The 24,521-nt window shown below is 36.3% G+C and overlaps 1 protein-coding gene across 5 annotated transcripts in view; it reads right to left on the bottom strand.

Moving 5' to 3' along the window:
- Positions 1–754: 754 nt before the first annotated feature.
- The window catches only part of EPHA5 (EPH receptor A5), a 527,031-nt gene continuing 503,264 nt past the window's right edge, over positions 755–24,521 (bottom strand). For all 5 annotated transcript variants that reach the window (XM_053703271.1, XM_053703272.1, XM_053703273.1 and 2 more), the window contains 3 exons: positions 20,481–20,674; positions 10,303–10,458; positions 755–976 (listed from right to left, as the gene is read on the bottom strand). In XM_053703271.1, coding sequence (XP_053559246.1) covers positions 871–976; positions 10,303–10,458; positions 20,481–20,674 — 456 coding nt within the window. In that variant the 3' untranslated portion in view covers positions 755–870. The remainder of the gene's footprint in view (positions 977–10,302; positions 10,459–20,480; positions 20,675–24,521) is intronic.

The raw sequence follows: 24,521 nt of genomic DNA, 5'->3' as shown, positions 1-24,521 counted from the left end.
TCACTTTTTAAGATGCCATTTTGTTTTAAAATATTCAACAATATGCAAACAAATTTTTTGAATTTACCATGTGTATTAAGAAAAAAAAAACAAAAAAACAATAAAAATACAGGTATAGTGGCTGCACAATATTGTACCTGGGTGTGTAGTAAACTGTACAATATATACATCATTATTATATAATGTATTAATCTCACAGGTGAGCAAAGTAATAGGAGTTCCGGAACACAAAAAATAAATATATTGTATTTGCAATCGATCAAGCAACATGTTTACACATTAGCTTCTATAATGTAATGCTGTGTAACAGCAATTTTTTTAAATTTACAAAAAAAAAAAAAAAAGCAAGATAACTATCAAGAAAATCTAAACATATTGCTCTTCAATACACTTTTGTAGACAATTTAGACTTAGTAAACATCAGTAAACTGCAGCTTTTCCTAGGCCATACATGGCTACAAAACATTGTTGTACTGCAAATGATCCATTCAAGTAAGTCCTTGGAAGTATTTAACGTGCTGCTACAATAAAAGCACTATCAAGATGCTATATACAATAAATGTACAAAGCATCATGGGAAGTCTTTTGTCACAGAAGCCAAAGAACTGGCTAACATCACTCTACATCCAACTCCAAGTCCCATGCATCTGGCAATTACTCATGGAGAATGATGACACAAACAAAATAAAAAATAAATGGAAGTCTGAGACAAATACTGGATCACAGTTATTTGTTATATTTTCAATGTGCCATTTTCAGTTTTCAATAGCACTGAGCTTCCCTTTTTTCAATTCAGTTTTTTTGATCTGTGTGTATAAATCTCTGGGCAGGTAACAAAGTGCAGGTTTTCTTGGTTGAGGAAGGGCACTATTACAATGGTACCATTCCGTTCAATAACTGGGCCCTCATTTCCTGGATACTGCTCATTATCTTCTTCTGATGACCAGCCAGAGTCACCCCAAATCTTCTCAAATCTCTGTAAGGGAAATCATGAGAGCTAAAATAAGTCAGTGTTCAAGTAGAAGAAAAAGACACTCACACACATTATTATACATGCAAACATGTATCACTCGACTGCATTCATAACCCTATTATTTTAAGGGACACTGTACACTTGCTATTTTCTGGCATCCAAATGTGAACTAAACTGTTTAAATAATAGACTAATACTGCAGTATTGGTGGGTTTCTCAAATCCAGTCCCCAAATACCCCTAATAGGAGAGATTTTCATGATATCTTAACTTGAGCACAGGTGAAATAATTAGCTGATGGGGGAGAGCAGGTTCGTAACCATGGTTACTGATCAACTGATTATGTCACCTGTGCTCAAGTTCAGATATCATGAAAATCTGACCTATTAGGAGTACTTGAGAAAGGCTGGTGTACTTCTTACTAATGCTTCTTGGTTTATAGGAACTGCATACCAATGTTCATTGGCTGATAGTCACTTCCTGCTAATGCTGATAGGTTTATATGTACTTCCTGCTAATGTTCTTTGGCTGATAGGTAAATCCTGCCAGTGCTCATTAACTCCTTTGCTGCTAAGCCTTTAAAAAAAAAAAACCCTCTTTGTTAAGACAATTTTGATCTTTTTTGCTGCTTATTGAGCCATTATAGTTGAAAAAAATGCATACTCTAATACGCTATGAAATTTTAAGACTAGCGACCCTGCACCTCTATGTGTTTAACCCTGACAAAAGGGGTTAAAAACCTAGCAGAATTACCTCTTAGTACCTGCAGAACATTGCTGGTCCCAAACAGAAACTGACGCTGATCCAATAAGCATTGCTAGTTGCTAAAATAATCCCTTCAGCCGCCCACTGCAAAACTACTTTTTTTGATGATTTAACGTTTCCAACTCTTATCCAATAGCTGTGCTAGCCAGTGATTGAGTGCCGTATGGCTATCACAGTTATTGGAGACAATAAAATGTCATTAATTATCGCCAACTATGTAAACTTGGGCAAATCTTTCTTCATTTGTAATATAAAATGTGTGTGCAAACAAAAAATAGGACAAAATGCTAAAAGCAATATAAGCAGAAAAACTGCTCTGTCATTCAAAGCAACTTTTAATGTCCTTATAAAGTTTATAAATACAATAAATACAAATTAATTTCAATAAAGGGCTTATTGACTTAATTGCAAGACCTTTTCATTAGGAATGAAATTATTAAACACATTTTTATGCATGTAATACAGAGTACTGCCACAAACGTAAAGGAAGTCAAATGTAAAAAATGAAGGAAACTAGATTAGAAGAACGTAAGATATACACAGGTATGATTTAAACAGATCAAACAAAAAGGACAGGAAATGTCAACTGATATTGAGGTGAGAACTGAAGGGTTTATTTACTGATGTTGGACTTTTTTCCGCCAACTGTTTAAAAAAGGTCAGTCAGTTGAAAAGAATAATATACGGTTGTTTCAAGAAAGACCCTTGAAGTCAGACAATTGCCAGAAGAATATAAGAGATTGCATAAAAAAACCTTAGCACAGATAATGTAAAATTACAAAGCACAACACCATTAAAGGGGTATGAAACCCAACTTATTTCTTTCATAATTCAGATTTAGCATGTCATTTTTTTATCAGCGTTCTAATTTACTTCTATTATCAAATTTTCTTTGTTCTTTTAGTATTTTTGGTTGAAAAGCAGGGACAAAAGCTCAGGAGCGTGCCTGTAGCACTATATGGCAGCAGTCTTGAAATAATTCTTTCCATTTGCACTATTTCCTACCATAACATGGGAGCAAAGCAAACTTAACCCTTTGAGTGCTAAGCACTTTCCCACCTGGGTGCTAAGGTTTTCTTAAAGGGTTTTTTATTTAATATTTCTAAAAATATTTTTTTTTATTTGTTTAAGATCCCCAGGACTTACACCGTTGGAAAGGTTAGGCGATTACCTTTCCAACTGTGGGTCTTGGGGGTCTGTAGCTGCTTAGATGCCTGAGTTACAGGCTTCTACGCAGCATGCCCCCTGCTCCTATATTTAACATTGTTAATGTTAAATAAAGTTGCCCGGTGACGTCATCACGTTTATTGCGCGTGACGTCACCACGCAAAACGGAAGTCCCGGCGATGCCTTTCATTATGCAGCACCGATCGCTGGGGTAGGAGTGGGTGGGAGCCCCCAGATCTTCCTCAAGTTGGGAGAGTGCTAGTGACGGCTCTGAGCCGTCATTAGCACCAGAGTGGAAAACTCTGTGACGGCTCAGAGCCGTCATTAGCACTCAAGGGGTTAAAGGAACATGAAACCCATATTTTTTCTTTCATGATTTAAATAGAGCATGCAATTTTAAACAACTTTCTAATTTACTTCTATTATCTAATTTGCTTCATTCTCTTGATATACATTGCTGAAAAGCATATCTAGATAGGCTCAGTAGCTGCTGATTGGTTGCTGCACATAGATGCCTCGTGTGATTGGCTCATCCATGTGCATTGCTATTTCTTCAACAAAGCATATCTAAAGAATGAAGCAAATTAGAAAATAGAAGTAAATTGGAATATTGTTTAAAATTGTATTCTCTACTTGAATCATGAAAGTATATTTTTGGGTTTAGTGTCCCTTTAATAACACAACTAAATTGGAACCTTTTTAAAATTGTATGCTCTGAATCACAAAAGAAAAATGTTGGATTTCATATCCCTTTAACTCTTGCTCTATTATTTGTCCCATTTTCTCACTATTTCATGGTACATCAATTTTGTGCTTCTTAGCTTTCCATAATCACTATGCAGAATGAACAAAGGCCATAAACAATATGAATAAAGCCAGAATTCCACATCTATAACCTCAGATCAGACAACTGTCATTGTCTAAGTTTGAGTCTGTTACAGTGTATGTACCAACGTGCTGCTTCATGCCACCACAACTATGGGCTGGGTTACACAAGGCGCGCATACTACAAGTGGAAAGTAAACGGGACAACACAAGTGCAAACTAAATTGGCCCTTGTTGGGTTAATTTGGGCGACAGTAGTCTTCGCATAAAGGGTTAGGACTTAAATTAAAGTTGCATTCATATATACACTATCTAATAAAAATTATTCATATAAATATTTTTAAAAAGTTATAAGAGTTAAAAAGCATATGGTATATGATAAGGTGTTTGAATGGAAAGGGCTTTAATGGATATATATATATATACACATATACATGGCTAAATACGCGTATGTATGTACAAATACATATATATATGTGTGTGTGTGTAAACATATATACGTATAATGCAATATCAAACATTTTACTATCAACTTGTAATATGTGTGTTAAACAATGCACGTTAAAAGTTTAATTCTGGTAGCCTTTGTTTTAACTCAAAAATTAATTCTGATGGCTGAGAAGAATCATAAGGCCCATAAAGTATTTGTACAAACATAAAGAGAAGCAGTCTACCAGGAACAAACAACAGCTCAGTAGCTTGTTCTATGGTCTGGTTACCACCTGGGAGTAGCTTCTTTTTGCCCAAAAACTTTCCTGAAGTATATCAGTCTGATCCTGCCTAACAAGGTCAGTCCAGCCCCAAAATATCAGTCACTTCTCCTCTGAACAAGGAAAATGTCAACCCAAGACGATCGTTTCGGCCTTCTTTGGGCCTCATCAGTAAGGTGCGACCCATAAAGTATTTGTCCTACCTTTGTTCCATAAACCAAACACCCTTTTGTATATAAGTGTTTCTGAACATTTTTCTTGAATCTAATATATTCTCCAGCTTGAGATTGTGATCCTTGTTCTCGTGAAAATATGTTTTTTTCCAAACCTTTATTAAATCCCTTAATATCCTTGAAGATTTCGATGATATCACAACATCATCTCTTTTCTAAGCTATATATATTAAGTCCAATACTTGTAGTACTGTTAATGGGTTTTTTTTTCAGATAATGTTTAATTTTAGAAGCTCTCCAAGATTTTTGTAACATATTTCTATTTTCTCTTAAAATATGGTTATTAAATACATAACAGAGCACTGTACATACCCTTGAAACGTGAGCCTCACAAAATGCCTTACTTGGTCTATACCATGTATAAAAACACTGCATTAATGCTATGACTAAGGCACAATGTGCATTTTCTATTTTAATAAATTAAAGGGAGATGTTACTCAACATACAATCTCATTTACCCCTGATCCTGATGAAAATGTAAGAACATTTTTTAATCATGCATACCTGACTTTTTTTTAATGTAAAAAAAACTAAGTAATTGTGATAATATAATTAAATTGAAAAGTCTGTTAAAATGGCATATTCTATCTGAATCAAGAAACTTTCCTGTCCCTTTGAAGTCTCTATACAATGGGATTTGCATACTAGGGAAATGTTTGAAGAAACTTTCCTTTTTTACATAGATATGTTCTTGTTATATTTTCTAATACGCATTTTACCTTCTGTATATGCTGCATCACTTTTAATATTTGGGTAACATGTCCCTTTAAGTGATTGGTTGTTAAACTTGACTAAAAAATAGCATCTTATGTAAGAAGAAAAGTTTTGTTTTGCTAGCAAGTTGTACCGCCCAACATTTCTTGGAGCTTTTCCCAGGACAGGAAGGTTAGGGGACTTGCATGTGGTGGCCTACAGGCGTTTAGTGTGCAGGGCTGTGATGGGAAGGATGGGGCAGTAGGGTTGTCATTGGCATCCCAGAGCATATCATAGGCAGGGCTTGCCAGAGTATGCATGTCCTGAATAGAGGCAGTAAAGTCCATGAAAATCTGTACATTTACCCTGGTTGGGTGGTTGAGATGTCTGGCAAGTTCATTATAAAACATACAGTCCATCTGCCTGTTGTCCAGTTGTTTTTTTGTTATACAGGACATGCTGGAGGAAGCAACTGCTAACATGGCTGGCCCTCCCTTGTAGGCAGAACAACTTCAGACAGTGTTATAATACTTATAGAAAATAAACTACTTTAGTCATTTTTGTACAGACTGTTGACCTCTACACTTGAAACTAAGTTGCAATATCCATAAAATACACAAACACCTATCTGGGGAATAAAGGCTACAGCTTTAGTTTTTTGAAGAATAAAATAATAACAAATAACTTATAACATGAACCATAAACCAAAATATATAGGCCCCTAGTGCTTCCCCCATTACCTTAATGTGCACGTCCATCACCTAAAGGCACATCCTGAAAAGATAAAGCTCCCTTGTCAAACCAGAACAGGAAGAACACACAAACCAACCACCACATAGTGCAAGCACCACCACACAGCTGTGACAAAAGCACCATAACCAGGGAGTGGGTGGGCGAGAGTTTCTCCTCGCCCTTTCAAGCGAAATGTCTCATTTCTGCTCACCTCCCAGCTTTAAAACTCCACCCATGTCCTAACTCTGACACAAGGCCAATGTGGTCTCACAAATCCCCTCCTTCACTTCCTTTATGCAGGGGTTCTCTTTCTTCTATGTAATATTTTCAGTACAACATTTTATATGTGATACCTAGATTGTGACATTATGTGCAGTGTAGGTGTAGCAGACTCTTATAATCTTATTACAAAGCACATTTGGTTGAGGTGTTTATTTCTGTGCAGATGTCTGAACAAGCTTCACATCTTTCACGTTCATAAGGGAATGAAGTAGCTTTTGTTGTGACAGGAAGCTTTTGATAGTGACTTTCAACAGATTTGGAGTTGTCTGTATTATACTTCTATCAATCTTTTGTTGTTGTGAAGAGCTTGTTGGAAAATCTTCACTTTTTTCAACATTGCATGTTAAAACCATTGGTGTAATCCTTGAAACTGTTTTCATTATAATGCGGAATTTTATTTTCAGATTGTAAAGTGTAGTCTGGAATAGGGAACTTTAAAAGCATTCCATACTGAAATATTTCTTTGTTCCATATAGAAGATGGCATTTCAAAATGTATTATGGTTATATTTATATCTTCCTTTAAATGTTCCCTGAAGACTTTTCTGTTCAGGGAAGCCTACCACCCAACTCAATAATAAATTAACTTCACTTACCTAACATTTCCCTCATCTAACTCTGTATTAACGTCTTTCCAAATCTTGCAGTCCTCACCTCCTGTTTCTCAACCTCCTACCCTTCTAGATTGTAAGTTCCCACGGGAATAGGGCCCTCAATCCCTCCTGTATGTGTTTGTAAATTTTGTCCTGTCTCTTACAAGTCTTGTATTGTTTTATTTAAATGAATTGTATCCATGGACAGCGCTGCGGGATATGTTGGCGCTTCATAAATAAAGTATAATAATAATAATAATATTTATATATTTGCTTTAAAAATGGATGCCCTGTGTCCTAACAACCAATTATTTTTTTCTTTTTAAGAATGTAATGGCTTTTCCATTTCCACTAACACATATTTTTATTAATCAGTTAAACTAGGAAATAAGGATGCATAAAAGTTTCAGCACATTGGTTAAAAATAACAAACATTTTACAAACATTTAATAGATGTTTATAATGAACAAATTAAGACATTTGTTCATTATAAACATCTATTAAATGTTTGTAAAAACATTTCAAATTTGTTTTTGCAAAAAAGATTAAAGTGCCATTATATTGATACCATTATGTAAAATGTACTGAATTAGAGCATGTAATTTTATCACTTGTGGTGCTGGAAGTCTGTGTGTTTAACCCCCACAAAAGGGGTTAAACACATAGTTTTAGTACCACTGAAACTACCGCTGATCCAATCAGCAGCACTAGTTGCACAGCTGGGTAGAGTTGTAGAAGTCGCTAGTGATAACATTACATGCTCTAGAGTCTAAGACTTCGGGTGGGTGGCCCACCAAGATGGCCACAGAATTACACTGCTATATAATTGTTATCTATTTATAAGATAGCTTGTAGACAAATTCTATGCTATCCAGACTTCCTTTGGCAGCAAGGGTCCTCAGGAAACTTCCAGGATAAAGACTTTCCAACTTTTTGGCCACCGAGGAATCATTTAACTCTAGTTAAGCCATTACGCTCTTTCACAGAACTGTGTGGTCAGCTCTGGGTATAACAAGATGGAGCATGTTACTTCTCAACTCATTGATGTTTTCTCACCACTATTTGATTCACTAAAAGCAGCTATAGGCAATGTTTCCTAGAAATGCAATTTATTAGTAGAGCAGACCATTTAGGAGTTTCTCCTGTTGGCCTGACAGTTCCTCAAATCATCAAACTGAATGAAGTCTTCACATAGACCGGATATGTCAAGTCTATGTGAAGACTTCATTCAGTTTGATGATTTGGGTTTATCCTTATATTTATTTTTATATGTATGCTTAGTAAATCTGAGGATATATGTATTTTAAATGTACCTGTACAAAGGGTCTATATATATTTTTTGTCTATTACCAGCAAGTATGTATCAGGGGTGTTCATATGTATTTACATGTGTATATGTAAGTCAGTTTTGGAGGCTTTGTTTAACTGTTTTTACCATAGTGGCTCAACTTGATGAAGTTACAACATACAGATGCTACCAATTAGAGTCTTTGTTACCTTTTAAATAGCAAGTGATTTTTTTATGTTTTGTATAATAGCCTGATGAAACAGCCCTACTGAGGCTGAGAAATGAGTTGCTTTTAAATAAAGAATTGTTTTTATTACATACACTTCATGCCTTTTGGATCTTGCTATTCCATATTTGGTGGACTTTGGTGTGAAACCTGTTTGGTACCTGAGATCAGTCAGCTGGGCGGCTGAGAAGTCCAAGCCTACCTGTATTGCACCTAGAGGTGCTCTGATTGCTGTAACTGTGCCCTTGAACATCACACTCTTTTATTCCAAACTGTACTGGGCTATGTGGGTTCTCTTTTATCTCCTTAGAGGTACAGTTGGAGAGTGTTCCTGAAGCATCTTATTTCTGTGCAGCTGCTTGCCTCGTTACAGTGAGTTGGACTACTGCAAAGTTCCACCCTGTTCCACTAGCACCACTGGGTGCATCATATTTGTGAGTAGCCTTTTGTTATACTACCATTAACACCTGTTACGATGGTACTAGGCCCTTTTGGCGCCTCTGTTTTTTCCTTTTTCAGATCATCTTCACCATCAGGATTTTGACCATCCTCAGACAGAGAACTACCTGTTTCTATTAGGACTTTTTATGGACTTATGCTTTGTTTGGGTTTAGTTGGTTTATTGTGTATTTTTTATTTATTTTTATTTTTTATTATATTGTGTAAGGAACTCCCCCTATAGGAGATTTGTATAAGTACATCTATTCCTATTAGAACGTTGTATTCCTGTGTTATGAGCACTGTAATCTCTATTAATAAGCGCTAATACAGCAGCCTTTAATGTAAGATTTCCTCTTTCCATAATTTTTTTAATTACTTCTATAGTATGTTTCAATTTTTTTTTGTTAAAATTCTTTACTTAGTAAAGCTTATGATTGTTATATTAGTATTGTGCAGTTTTTTACTAAAACTTGCTATAGCTCACTTTGGACTTTCACACAGAAATTAGGAATGTTGAAGATTTGTTGTATGTCTCTGCCTAACAATGCATGCTTTGTATTATGTATTTGTATCTTCTCAATAAAAAGGAGTTTAAAAAAGTACATGATCTAATGCATTATAACATGTAATTTTATCATACCCTCTAATATTCCATTCATCTACTACAACATCAATATCATATTGCATTATTCTAATATCAAGTATAACATTTTAATATTAACATTCAAATGTTGATTCTCATGTAAGTCTATGGGAATCAATATTTAAATGTAATATCAAAATGTTTATATTCATTGTCCTAAACAAATGTCATTTATGCCATTTTTCCATTAATGCTAAAAACAATACACATATTTTTTACTCAAGGCTCATTCTTCTATTAATGATCACAAATTGCCCACTTCTTAAAAAACAGAGGAAACAACACTTCCTTACTGTAATGTTTGATGTGAACATTACATCACCCTATGGCTTTCAAAGCGGATGGGCATTCAAAGGAGATGATGTCAACTCTTTCCATAGTTTACTAGGGAAGAAACCTAGATTCTGTGAAGAATCTTGACCACGGATGCTAAGTACAGAGAGGTTACAAAAGAGTCAGCCTTAAATATTAAAAAACTAAAATGTTTCCTGCCACCTGCTGTACATTAATAGTTTTAAAAAGCTGCAAAGTTCTATATAATCAAAGTTTAAAAAAAAAATGTAATAAATCTAAATGTTTTACAATATTTAGATTGATCAAAGTAAAAACAAACATGGTTTTGATGTAAAAAAAATGAAGTCATGTCTATATCTCTTTAATATGCATTGTTCCTTTGAGTAGTTTCCTTTCCATTTATTTATTTAAAAGATCAACATAAACATTGCTTACTTACTCCAAGGTCATTTGGGTCACTGCATCCATTGAATTATATCCATTCTCCATAAAGGTCTCAGAGTACCTTCCCATTTTTATAGCTTCGAGCCATTCATTGACAGATCTGTAGGATCCAGTACCAACAGGACTATGTTCAACTAATAAATTTGATACCCTGTAAGCAAAAACAACCAAAATACATAGGTAACATTATATTTTCAATATTTCATTAACCAATAATGGGGTTATTTGTGTTGGAGGATCACATAGGGCCTGGATTTTGGATAAGTTCATGGTTAGGGTTAAATGAGGTTTAGGAGACTTGCTCAGCAGCAAATAAAGGTTGAACATTATGGACTAGAGTAATTTTTAACCTTTATGTTTATGTAACTATGGAGAATGTTAACTGCAGTGAGGAAGGTCGGAGTTAAATTTTACTCTGGTTGGAGGAGGTTTTGCTTCGGATTCAAAGGCTATAACACTAGTACAGTCATAACAGCTAGGTACAGAAACTTCCTGGCAGCTGGGCATAGTGACCGGTCATAAGGATTATTTGGTGAGCTACATATATCATGTTGTCACTAAATAATAGAAGTGTGTTATCAGATTATCAAATCTGCTGTCACTAGGCACTATGCCCCTTACAGTTGGCAAATCATGTGCAGTGGAAAAAGTCAAGACTTGCATAGACAGCCATGAACGTCTTATAACAGTGATCACCACTGCATAACATGCTACCTCCAACAGTCACAAAAGAAGTGTAATTTTTTTTTCTATGTTTGTAAATTATACTGACTGTCATATTAAATGCTATTACAGTTTATATATATATATATATATATATATATATATATATATATATATATATATATATATATATAATACGGTATAGAAAAGAATCATATACCTAGTGGGTCACAATATAATCACTAAAATGACAGGGAATTCAGCACTCATTAAAAAAAAAAACAATTCAAACTACCTAGCAAGCTTAAATTGTGGACCATAATATATATCCATCTGCCATCCTGATAGTACTAATAGGAATACTCATAGCGTCATTTGGGGTGAAGCTATTGGGGTGCCCTTAAGTAGGAAACTACTGAAATAGTTGGAATTGTAATATATATATGTATATATTCCCTTTTGGTAAAGTATAATAAGTTGGGGTGTGTTTAACATTGAGTGCATCATTAATCTAATCATTAAAAAACAAGGCATATTTTCACTGAAACCTGTGGGCGTGACGTATATGTATGTAATATAAACCAGAAAGCCTGAATGGGAGGATACAGCCCTGAGGAAGCCCTGTTGTTGACAGATGACATGGGGGTGAAACGCGTGTCAGCATTGGCTGACTTGATAACATGAGGGATTCACTGCAAGTAAGGATACACACGGAAGTTTAAAGCTGCGGCGAACACAGCGTGAAGCGCTGATATCGACCCACAAAGTGTCACTAACAAGTATGTGAACTGGCTCTGCAGATGGCAGTATAGCTGACATACTCTAGGCAAGTAGAAAGCGTGGCCTTAAGAACCGGAACTCTAAGACTGAACGTCATTATAAACATCAAGTTGTGAGTACTATTTCAGACGCTTATTCCCTGACAAAGAACAGCTCTCAATATTAATATGCATGTTGCTTGGAGATAACTCTCAGTTCAGATACTAAGACTTGCATGTCACGCCTTACTAATGTGCAAATCAACTTTATGCTGTACTAATTTGCATGGCTTGTGGGGAATGAAAGCATGGACTCTAGGATAATGGAACTGTTGTTTATTGACCCAACAGTTGAAATATGCATTGCTTTAAATCCAGTTGAGGAGGAGGCTAAAACACTATAAAGTCACGATACTAATAACAATAAGTCAGAAGTGACTCTATGCCGATCACTTGAATTGGAAAGTGAATTGCTACACGCTCTATATCTATACATGGGCTAAGATACCACACATTTTATCATTTGAGGAATTAATATGTGTCCTTGTATCCTATATTGCTATTGGCTATGATTTACATTATATATTTGGCAAATAACCGTACACAACTTAAATCCCCCTTCCATTATACTGTCCAGGTATAGCTCCCATACTATTAAGGGGGTCTTGTGTTTAGTAGGGGTATAGTTGTAATAAGGTTCGGCCATATACTTACACTTTGATTTATCATGCAATATGAGTATGTTTTATATGACTACTGGCTCTAATGTGTGTTGTATTATTGGCAATTAACCGATAACAATTTGGATACCCAATGTTAATACTGTCCAGGTATAGCTCCCGTCTCACTTACGGGGTCCTGTGTTCAGTAGGGGTGTAGTTGCTATGAGGTACAGCCATATATTTTTACCGTGTATGCCATGCTATCTAAGCTTGCAGTGTGAATAACCCTTTGTGACCAGTCTATTTGTAATAGGGATTTTTCTTGATGCACTTTATCTTCTTTTTTTTTTTTACTCTTTATTCTTTTTTCTTTTTGTCTTTATATATATGTTTTGATGTATTGATACTGTGTATGTGGTTTGCTAATGGGGGCATCTTAATGCCTGTTTTTCTACGGTGTGAACTCAATCTAATTTGAGGAAAATAAACAAATTTATAACACGATGGCCATAATTTTTAATGAGTGCTGAATTCCCTGTCTTTTTAGTGAGTATATTGTGACCCACTAGGCATATGAGTATTTTCTATACCGTATTATATAAATTAATTTAAGGGTCTGCACCTAGTTCATAAATGGCCGTGTGCATACACCTAGATGGTTATGCTATACAGAGATTATAAGTCAACCGTGACCTACTAGTTTACATATTTTTATATATATATATATATATATATATATATATATATATATATATATAAACTGTAGCAAAGAAGCACTCACTGAACGATTCCAACTGTGACAAAAGACTTTAATTCAAACGAGTGACGTTTCGGGACAATAACAGTCCCTTCCTCTGACAAGCTAACAATGTGAAAAAGCAGGCCTTAAATAGGCTCCAAAACTACCCTCCCCACAAGTGTGACCAATCATGGTCAAGATTACATAACCTATCTTACCCAGTAACAAATAATAATCGATAATGCAATAGTGCAAAACAAGTGTATCAAGTGAATTAAAACATAAGACCCCGTGTTGCTAATAGAATGGGGGGAATAATCTCAGTCCAACCATATATATAAAGCAGCTAAATAGCTTTAAAATCGTAAACAAAGTAAAAAAAACGTAAAAAAACACAATGAAATGAGGGGATCGTAATCCAACCAATCATTGTAGTCCCAGTCATGGAGATCGTAATTTCACCAATAGGCAGTCATCTAACTTATGGGAATCATAGTAGCACCAATCAGCAGCCAAATGACATTCAGTATCAGATGCGTCATAGCTCCACGCTTTCCAGATACGCCCACCTGTCACTGGCAATGCCTGTTACATATAGCAGCAAGGAAAAAACCATCTTGCTAAATCTAACTAGATCGCTGCTTGTCAGTCATAGACAGATACAGCACTGAGACCGCCATTAATATCACAGCAGATTTCATTCAGAATTAATGTTAGTGTTACCCTCTCAGATATCTAAGGCGTTACACAGCTAAACTAATGCTGTCAAAGAGATGGCGAAGACTAACCAATCAGCAGTGTGTCCACACCCCCATGGGCGTGACAAAAACATCGCTAGATATTGTCCGCCTCTATAACTCAACTTCAAAAATGATGAGCTCACCTATTAAGATAATAACATTATCACTCATCTAAAAGTGACAAGCAATTTCCATCTTAGATTACACACATTGACGGACAGTGACGAACATGACTATATTCGTGTGACATTACCAATAAGTGTTTATTTTTTTGTTTTTTGTTTCCTAACAACAACAAAGTGTGATTCTAATCCATATCTATTCCTAAGGTCCCTACATACAGACTCATATCCTGTACATTAATCAACATCCTAAAAATAAAGTGTAAAAAAGTGTAAAATAGTAAAACAATTGAATCGTGATAAACCTAAATGCAAATGAACATATATGTATGTATAAAAAGGTAAACATATATGTATAAAACAACATCTTAACTATTCTATATCCATAGTAGATGATAACAAAAAAGTGAGATGTGTATCACTGTTGGCTCCTTGTGAGGGCACCGCAAGCTTGGCAACTATCTAACCATAATTATAGCACTGATTATAGGTTTGGTGTGAGGCAGACCACCCAAGCTAAAAAGCAACACGGGGTATACACAAAGTGAAACATAAAATAAAATAATGTTAAAATTAATTCGTCCATATAATGGACACGATAATAACAACATAATGTTAAGAGAGCCACCTATGGATATTACATAAGGGCAATATAGGACAGAGAAATCAGCATTGTCTTCAGTTATATTGTGCTCTTAGATCGGTCAACTGTATTCAGGGTCTAGAGCTATTTGAAATCAAGAGAACTCAATAAAAATAAGTAAAAATAAGATAAGATAAAAAATACATAAAGAAATGTAACTAAATGAATACAAAAGAAAATAAAAAAATAATAAAAATAAATATAAATAATAAAATAAAAATAAAAATAAAAATAAAAATAAATATAAATAAAAATAAATATAAAAATAAAAATAAATATAAAAATAAATATAAAAATAAATAAAAATAAATATAAAAATAAAAATAAATATAAATAAATAATAATAATAAAAGGAATAAAATACAAAAATATACAAATAAAAATAAATAAAAATAAAATAGAATAACATAGAATAACATATATACGCTCATGCACACCCACACAAGAGTACATATATACCAGCACCCATTCAACTATACAAAAAAATATATATAACAAACAAAAAAGATCAAAGAAGAAAGAAATAAAAGAAGAATGAGTGAAGTAAGATACAAGAAGGACGAAGAGGGAAAAAAGAAGAAGAAGAAGAAACTGAAGAAGAAGAAAAAAGGACAGGAACAGCCACCATATGGATACTGAGATATAGAAACCACAATAAGTATAGATATGAAGGAAACAAGAAGTCAAGTTGAAAAAGAAAAAGAACAGAATAAAGACTAGGGACTAATGGATCATGAGCTCTCAATGAGATGGACATCAAAGTTCATATAGCCTGGACCTCAACGTTCATATATAACATTGCCATCCTGTGTGGTTGTTAAGACCCCTGGGACTGAGGGTACCCAGGTCATAGATCCACCTTGATTCTTTGTGAAGTAGCATGTTATCTCTGTCTCCCCCCCTCCGTGGGGTCGGTACGTGGTCAATCAGTCGAAATCTCAGATCGTTGACAGTGTGGCCTGCCTCCAAGAAGTGCCTTGCCACCGGTTGGTCTGCCTTTTTGTTTCTTATGGCCAAACGGATGCTGGACCTGTGGTTGGCCATTCTCGTCCTTGCATCGTCGGTTGTTTTGCCAATGTAGAATTTCCCGCAAGGGCAGTTCAAAAGATATATTACGTATTGGGTGGTGCAAGTTAGATAGTACTTGATCTCGTATGTCCTGTTACTTTCAGGGTGACGAAAGTGGGAGCCAGTGATCATCCCACTGCACGTCACACAGCTAATACAGCGGTAGCACCCTTTCTTTTTCGTCCTCAGCCATGTCCTTGCTCCCCCTTCCGGATTGACATCTGCTTTGACAAGATAATCTCTCAATTCTTGAAAGGCAGAGTATGATCTGCTTCAATCAGTTTCCATTCTTCCTTAATGGTATGGGTTAGTGGTATAATATCTGGTGAGTATGTGGTCACAAAGGTGAATTGATCTCCTTGTTTTGATTGGGACTCTTCTCCTGGTTCCATCGTAGATAACACACATGATTTGATCTCTAGCAAGTCCTTATGCCTATACCCTCTCTCCATAAAACGCTCTGTCATATCCTGTAGTTGTTCCTCGCACAATATCTCATTGGTATTATTTCTAATCACCCGTTGGTACTGGGCTTTAGGGATATTGTGTATAAGGCTAGGCTGATGGCAGCTTCTAGCATGCAGTAATGAATTTCGGTCCGTGGCTTTGCGGAACAAAGTTGTGCCCAATTTCCCATTAACCTTGAAGACCCTAACATCAAGATAGTCCACCGTGGAAAGGCTGATTGTATGGGTAAATTTAATGGGACTTTCAAGTGTATTCAGATTCTCAATCCATTGTGTTAGGCTATCTTCTCCATCCGACCAGACCAGGAACAGGTCGTCTATATATCGACAGTAATACCTGATGTTAACGTTATTGAAGACCTTCATGATGGATGTCTCATAGAATGCCATAAACAGATTGGCCAGCGATGGGGCCACATTAGACCCCATCGCTGTCCCTGAGATTTGTAGATAAAATGTAGAGTCAAATAGAAAGTAGTTCTCCCTCAGGCATAATGAGAGGAGACAGATGATTACTTCTTCTGATGGGCCAATGTATGCTGCCTTCCTGAGTGCCTGTATAACTGCTGTGATGCCATCTTGATGTGGGATGACCGTGTAAAGGCTAGACACATCAAGAGTGACCAGAAGGTCTCCATCAGTGATGTCCTCCAACTTCTTGATGCCCATGATGAAGTCATTTGAGTCACGTATATATGATGGCATGGATTGCACCAAAGGCTGTAGGTAATAGTCAACAAATTGAGCTAGTGGTTGAAGTAGCGAACCCCTCGCCGAGACAATGGGTCTCCCTGGAGGGTTATAGGCATTTTTATGCACCTTTGGTAGAGTGTATAACAGGGGGATTATTGGTTGTTTACGGCTTAAGAAATTATAATCTTGTTGTGTGATAAGTGTCCTCTCTTTGAACTCCATTAGTATAGTGTCGATTTTCAGCTTAAGCTTCACAGTTGGATCACCCCTGAGTGGTATGTATGTCTTCTTATCAGACAGTTGTCCAACAATTTCTTGCTTATAGTATGCGGTGTCCATTAGGACTATCGCCCCACCTTTGTCCGCTGGGCGGATCACTACTGAGGTGTCATCCTTCAAGGTTTTGAGGGCTGTCCTCTCACTCTTGGTGAGATTGTCTCTGATCCTCATTTTGGGTCTATCCTTGATGGATGTGGTGAGGAAATTTGTATAAGTATGGATAGTAGAGTTATTGGAGGAGGGATCAAATGAGCCCTTGGCTCTAAATATGCACTCTTGTTCTTGATCATGATTAAAGAATTCTCTGAGTCTTAAGTTCCTGCCAAACCTCTGGATGTCTATGTAGGCATCAAATTCATTGACTCGCATGGATGGCACAAAGGATAAACCCTTTTTTTTAGTAAACTCACTTCAGACTCAGTCAGAATACGTGAACTGATGTTAATTACGTTATTCTCTATACTCTCCGTTGCTGGTGGCGGCGGGCAATGCCCCCCCCGCCTCGTGTGTGGCCTCCGCCTCTTCCTAAAAAACGGTTGGCTGTTGGATGAGCTGCCAATGGAGGTAAAGCTGCTCGACTGGCACCAGATGTCTCCCAGTCGCCTCTGTTGCCCCTTGAACGGGTCATAACTCCTCTTTGGATAGTGGCGGAACTTTCCAGTGGGGTCTCTGGGCCTGAGCTATCACCAGAGCTAGTGTCAACCGTTGTCATCGATTTTTTAGTGTATCTACGTTCACGTCTCGGTTGATATGTTTATTTTTTGTTTTTTGTTTCCTAACAACAACAAAGTGTGATTCTAATCCATATCTATTCCTAAGGTCCTTGCTGCTATATGTAACAGGCATTGCCAGTGACAGGTGGGCGTATCTGGAAAGCGTGGAGCTATGACGCATCTGATACTGAATGTCATTTGGCTGCTGATTGGTGCTACTATGATTCCCATAAGTTAGATGACTGCCTATTGGTGAAATTACGATCTCCATGACTGGGACTACAATGATTGGTTGGATTACGATCCCCTCATTTCATTGTGTTTTTTTACGTTTTTTTACTTTGTTTACGATTTTAAAGCTATTTAGCTGCTTTATATATATGGTTGGACTGAGATTATTCCCCCCATTCTATTAGCAACACGGGGTCTTATGTTTTAATTCACTTGATACACTTGTTTTGCACTATTGCATTATCGATTATTATTTGTTACTGGGTAAGATAGGTTATGTAATCTTGACCATGATTGGTCACACTTGTGGGGAGGGTAGTTTTGGAGCCTATTTAAGGCCTGCTTTTTCACATTGTTAGCTTGTCAGAGGAAGGGACTGTTATTGTCCCGAAACGTCACTCGTTTGAATTAAAGTCTTTTGTCACAGTTGGAACCGTTCAGTGAGTGCTTCTTTGCTACAGTTTATCTACTATCTCACAGCACCCTGACAAGTTGCAGAAGTTGGTGAGAGTGCACTTACACCATCGCTTGAAATATATATATATATAGTATCTGTAACTCATGTGTTGTTAATTCTTTATTATGGTGATTCAGAACAATAAATTCTGCTCTGTACTGACATCATCACTTTGTTAAAAGGGAATAAAGATTTTTTGAGGATTTGCCAACCAAGAAAATTGATGTATTCTTGTAAAAAAGGCATTCAACATCAGTAATTTCTCAGAAAAATATGTGAATGGATTGAAAATCCCAATATGATTTATCAACATTTTATCTGCACAGCTTTATATGTAATTTATTTGTAACATTTTTTTTGTTTCTAGATACAGCAACACTCAAATGTATGTAAGATTAAAAGGACACGACGGTTGAAAATTTAAGTTTTATGGTTCAAAGAGAGCGTGTCATTTTAAGAGACATTTCACGTTTACGTTATTATTATTCCCACATTTACTAAATTCATTGAAAAGCTTAACTGGGTAGGATCAGGAGCAGTGATGCACAATTGGGAGCTAGCTGATCATTGGCAGCTAAACACATATGCCTCTTATTATTGGCTCACCAGATGTTTTCAACTACCTCCTAGTAGTGCATTACTGATCTTAGGGGTTAACACAATTTATTAAAGGAATAGTCTAGTCAAAATTAAACTTTTATGATTCAGATAGAGCAAGCAATTTTAAGCAACTTTCTAATTTACTCTTTTTACCAATTTTTCTTCATTCTCTTGGTACCTTTATTTGAAAAGGCAATAATGTAAGCTCAGGATCCAGACCATTTTTAGTTCAGCACCTGGGTAACACTTTTTGATTGTGTCTAAATGTAGCCACCAATCAGCAAGCACTACCCAGGTGCTGAACCAAAAATGGTCCAGCTTCTAAGCTTACTACATTAAAATATAGATACCAAGAGAACAAAGAAAAATTAATAGGAGTAAATTAGATAGTTGCTTAAAATTGCTCTGCCTGCTCTATCGCAAGCATGAAAGTTTAATTTTGACTTGTCTATTCCTTTAAGCAGCAGATCCTGCTTTTGAGCACTTACAGCTTTCCAAAATATAAGAAACAGTGATCATCATGTTCATCAGGGTGATTGACAGGCCCAGCTCTCACACAGGAGGGGATGTCATTGCACAAGTGATTGTTCAAAGAAAGATTCGGGCAGCAGGAGTACGGTGTCCGCTGTCCATTACCCACGAAGGTGGGCAGAAAGGTACCTAACTCCAGAACCTTGCCCGTCCACCCATTAATACATCAGGCACAATGTTATAAGCAAACAATAGGTAATAAAATGCTTCAAAATACTAGAATATTTTCTATTTTTTCTTTTTATGTTCCTTTACATTATTGCTCTAGAATAGGTGTGGTGAAGCTTTTTGACATAATGTGCCCAAACTATAATAATCTTCTAAACATTATATTGTATACAGAGTGTTTTTTTCTGTGGGCAGTGTGGTAGAACTTTCACACCTGATCAACAGAGAGAACTGATATCTATTATGCAGAAAAAAATGTGACCTCAAGGTTCCACTGAGCCAAAGTGGACAATGGAATACTCACAGAAAACTCCAATAAACTGTTTTTTTTTATAATTTTTATTTAGCTTTCACCCACCAAAATCCTAAATAAAAATGTTAAAGAACTATTGATTATGGGGCAGCAATGCTTATAAGAGAAATATTCATCTCTGTGAATAAGCATTTGGCTCTATTACATCTAATTGTGTTCAAAACATTCAACAGTTGCATCCATTATACATAGATATTGTCAAAGCAATTAACAACATTGCTGGCTTAATGATTCGAACATCTGTCGGTAATAGAAACATTAATCTATGACAAACTGTATAAAATTTGGCTCTTTGAACAAAAAAAAAAAAAGAACTTCATTTTTACCTGTTTGATGCATTAACAAGCGTCTTCAAGCTGCTTGGATTACGGATCAGCTTGTCCAACATACTGACAATCTCTTCAAACTTAGGCCGGCTGTTTCGGTCTTTCTGCCAACAATCCAACATGAGTTGGTAAAGTGCAGCAGGGCAATCCATGGGACTTGGCAAACGATAGCCTTCCTCAACAGCTTTAATTACCTAACAAAGACAAATTAATAATTGTTTTTCTGTGACTGTTTCTTCAGTTGGTTATTACTAAAGATTCCATATTTTGAGGACATTTTTAGCAGCTCAGGATAATTACTAGTTCACGTGTATTTCTCCATTTAATTAGGTTGTTTAATCTGCCTTGTGAACAACCTTTTCTCATATTGGGAACTGTAAAAATGTCTACACATATGCATGCAACATTATCTCTATGGCCATCATAGGGCCAGATTATAAGTTTTGTGTCTATTACAAGTTGAAAGTAAAATGTTTGCGTACGAGTTAAAGCCACCATGCTAACTTCTCCCCATAGACATCAATGGAGCACGCAAATTGATAAAAACCCTAACACTTATCACTTGTGCTAAGTGCAATGAATGCATGTGCAATGATAAATGCTGACAGCGTATGCTGTCGGCATTTATCGATGTCTGGCGGACATGATTGCTACAGCAGATCATGTCCGCCAGACACATGATAAATCGGCCCCATACTGTATTTTGGAATATCTATTTAAAAATACATAGACAATTTTCCCCTATGTGAAGAACATTATAATGTAAAATATTTACAGTACATACACCGTAAAGCACTCTCACTTCATCAGCAAATAGCCAGGGTGTCAGGAACAGTGGTATCAATAGTAAAAAGTTGATCTGCACTCACTGGACTTTAAATAATAAACGTGGTTTATTGTGACGTTTCGGGGATTAAACCGTTCCCTTTCATCAGAACACTGATGGTCAACTTTCATCTGTTTTTACTTGCTCTTGAAAAAGACGTTGTAAATGTTGAAATGTGTTGAGCTAATATTAAAGCTTGGTTTATTTTTAATGACATCGAAGTGCTTTTTGCTGTGACACCGCCGGAATTCAAATTTTGATGGAGTAAGTGACTACTTGTTTTATATAAAGAATATCTTGCATTCACCTCATTGGAGTTTCTCCTTGTCCTTGGCTTGTTTGAATACAATTGAGAGGTTCTCTTCAGACTGGTTGACATCACAGATCTTATGGAGTGAGTATACTGCACTCTTATCATTTGGTATATATACGAACATCAAGCCGCTTTTCCTTTGTCATCAGAGATCAAAGATATCTGCATATCCTGAGTGAATATTTAGGACCTGCACCATCTATAACCACAATCAGATATTATCCACAGTCCCTTGGGAGAGACTGTAGGAAGGCAGCGGTCCACCATTAAGGAGAGTATTAGTTCTTTGTCAATTTGTAACAGATTTTTGTTTTTAAAATCTTACAATATCTGTACATTTCTTCTGTGATACATTTTGTTTCACATATGCTTTCTTGAAGTGTATTATTGTTGTAGATATGGGTCTCGGTTGTTGCTTGGCAACTGATTCGAATTTTTTTATTGTGTTATGTGCTACTCAGTGTGTATCTCAAAATATTTGCTTTTTGTGCTCGGTTAAGTCTAGGGATGAGGCTTAGTTTGCACTTTAATAATAATAATAATCATTACTTGTTTTAAACGTATAGTGCTGTCCTAACAGCGCTGGGCTTTAACATGGAACGTCTTACCATATACTGCGTCCTGCAACTTTCCCCTTTGAAATAAGCAAGGGTCGGCCCCCATGATCCGATCCTGGCCTTGAAATCACGCAATCGCATTAATGATCGCGTTATTTAATTTTTACAAATAGTGTTTACATCGGAACTTTTTTCCGATGTGAACAGTATTATTCTGTCATGAAGGGGTTAAGATGATTTCCTATTAAAATGTTGAATAAGGAAGAAAAAAACAACAACAACAAAAAAAACAAGCATTTCCTTTCCATAAGATTCAATGGGGAATATTATATTGTTGACACATTCCTGCAATCACTGCATTATCAAAATGATATCAAGAAAATCATTGCAGATTTGCTCAGTTTATACACAAATATACTTGCAATCAGCTCCAGCAGGTTGCCTTTGATTAGCTAATCAATTTTTATGCATTTTGCACTTTGAATCAGCTAATTAAATTAGGGATCATATTGTGGCATTCTTAATTGATGTTTTATTTTTATTTTTGGTACAAGGTGATGCAGTAACATATTTATTGTTTTTATTTGGCATTTTAACATACTAAAAAAAGTAATACACTTTAAAGAAAAGACATCAGTCTGTATTGTACTTTATTATTTTCATCCTGTGATATTTTTATTTCTATAACATTGTTGGAACCAAGAACCTATTGTATAAATGAAACAAACTATTAAAGGAAAATGGCACTAAAACAGCAACAAGCCGCCTATGTATAAACAGTTAATTTATGATGAAACACCAACGGCTAGATTACGAGTTTTGCGTTATGAGGGGTGCGGTGCTAACTTGCAAGTTATTGTCACCGCTCACTTTCCTACAGCGCTGGTATTACAGGTTTTTCTAAACCCGGCGTTAAAAGGCAATAAGTGAGCGTAGAGCAAAATTGAGCTCCAGACCACACTCCAATACCAGCGCTGCTTAAGTCAGCGGTGAGCTTGTTGTACAAGCTTGTGCACGATTTCCCCATAGACATCAATGGGGAGAGCCGGGTGAAAAAAAACATAATTTATGCTTACCTGATAAATTTATTTCTCTTGTGGTGTATCCAGTCCACGGATCATCCATTACTTGTGAGATATTCTCCTTCCCAACAGGAAGTTGCAAGAGGATCACCCACAGCAGAGCTGCTACATAGCTCCTCCCCTAACTGCCATATCCAGTCATTCGACCGAAAACAAGCAGAGAAAGGAGAAACCATAGGGTGCAGTGGTGACTGTAGTTTAAAATTAAAAAATACCTGCCTTAAAATGACAGGGCGGGCCGTGGACTGGATACACCACAAGAGAAATAAATTTATCTGGTAAGCATAAATTATGTTTTCTCTTGTAAGGTGTATCCAGTCCACGGATCATCCATTATTTGTGGGATACCAATACCAAAGCTAAAGTACACGGATGAAGGGAGGGACAAGGCAGGTACTTAAACGGAAGGTACCACTGCCTGTAAAACCTTTCTCCCAAAAATAGCCTCAGAAGAAGCAAAAGTATCAAATTTGTAGAATTTTGAAAAAGTATGAAGTGAAGACCAAGTCGCCGCCTTGCAAATCTGTTCAACAGAAGCCTAATTTTTTAAGGCCCATGTGGAAGCCACAGCTCTAGTAGAATGAGCTGTAATCCTTTCTGGAGGCTGCTGGCCAGCAGTCTCATAGGCTAAGAAGATTATGCTTCTTATCCAAAAAGAAAGAGAGGTTGCCGAAGCCTTTTGACCTCTCCTCTGTCCAGAGTAGACAACAAACAAAGCAGATGTTTGACGAAAATCTTTAGTAGCTTGTAAGTAAAACTTTAAAGCACGAACCACGTCCATATTGTGTAATAGACGTTCCTTCTTTGAAGAAGGATTAGAACACAAAGACGGAACAACAATCTCTTGATTGATATTCTTATTAGATACCACCTTAGGTAAAAACCCAGGTTTGGTACGCAGAACTACCTTATCTGCATGGAAGATCAGATAAGGAGAATCACATTGTAAGGCAGATAACTCGAAAACTCTACGAGCCGAGGAAATAGCTACCAAAAAAAGAAATTTCCAAGATAAAAGTCTGATATCTATGGAATGAAGAGGTTCAAACGGAACCCCCTGAAGAACTTTAAGAACCAAATTTAAGCTCCAAGGTGGAGCAACAGGCTTGATTCTAACTAAAATTTGACAAAATGCCTGAATGTCTGGAACATCCGCCAGACGCTTGTGCAAAAGAATAGACAGCGCAGAAATCTGTCCCTTTAAGGAACTAGCTGACAATCCTTTCTCCAATCCTTCTTGGATAAAAGATAATATCCTGGGAA

The sequence above is a fragment of the Bombina bombina genome, chromosome 2 (assembly GCF_027579735.1).
Source record: "Bombina bombina isolate aBomBom1 chromosome 2, aBomBom1.pri, whole genome shotgun sequence".
Classification (NCBI taxonomy): domain Eukaryota; kingdom Metazoa; phylum Chordata; class Amphibia; order Anura; family Bombinatoridae; genus Bombina; species Bombina bombina.
This window is presented reverse-complemented; position numbering and strand designations above follow the sequence as displayed.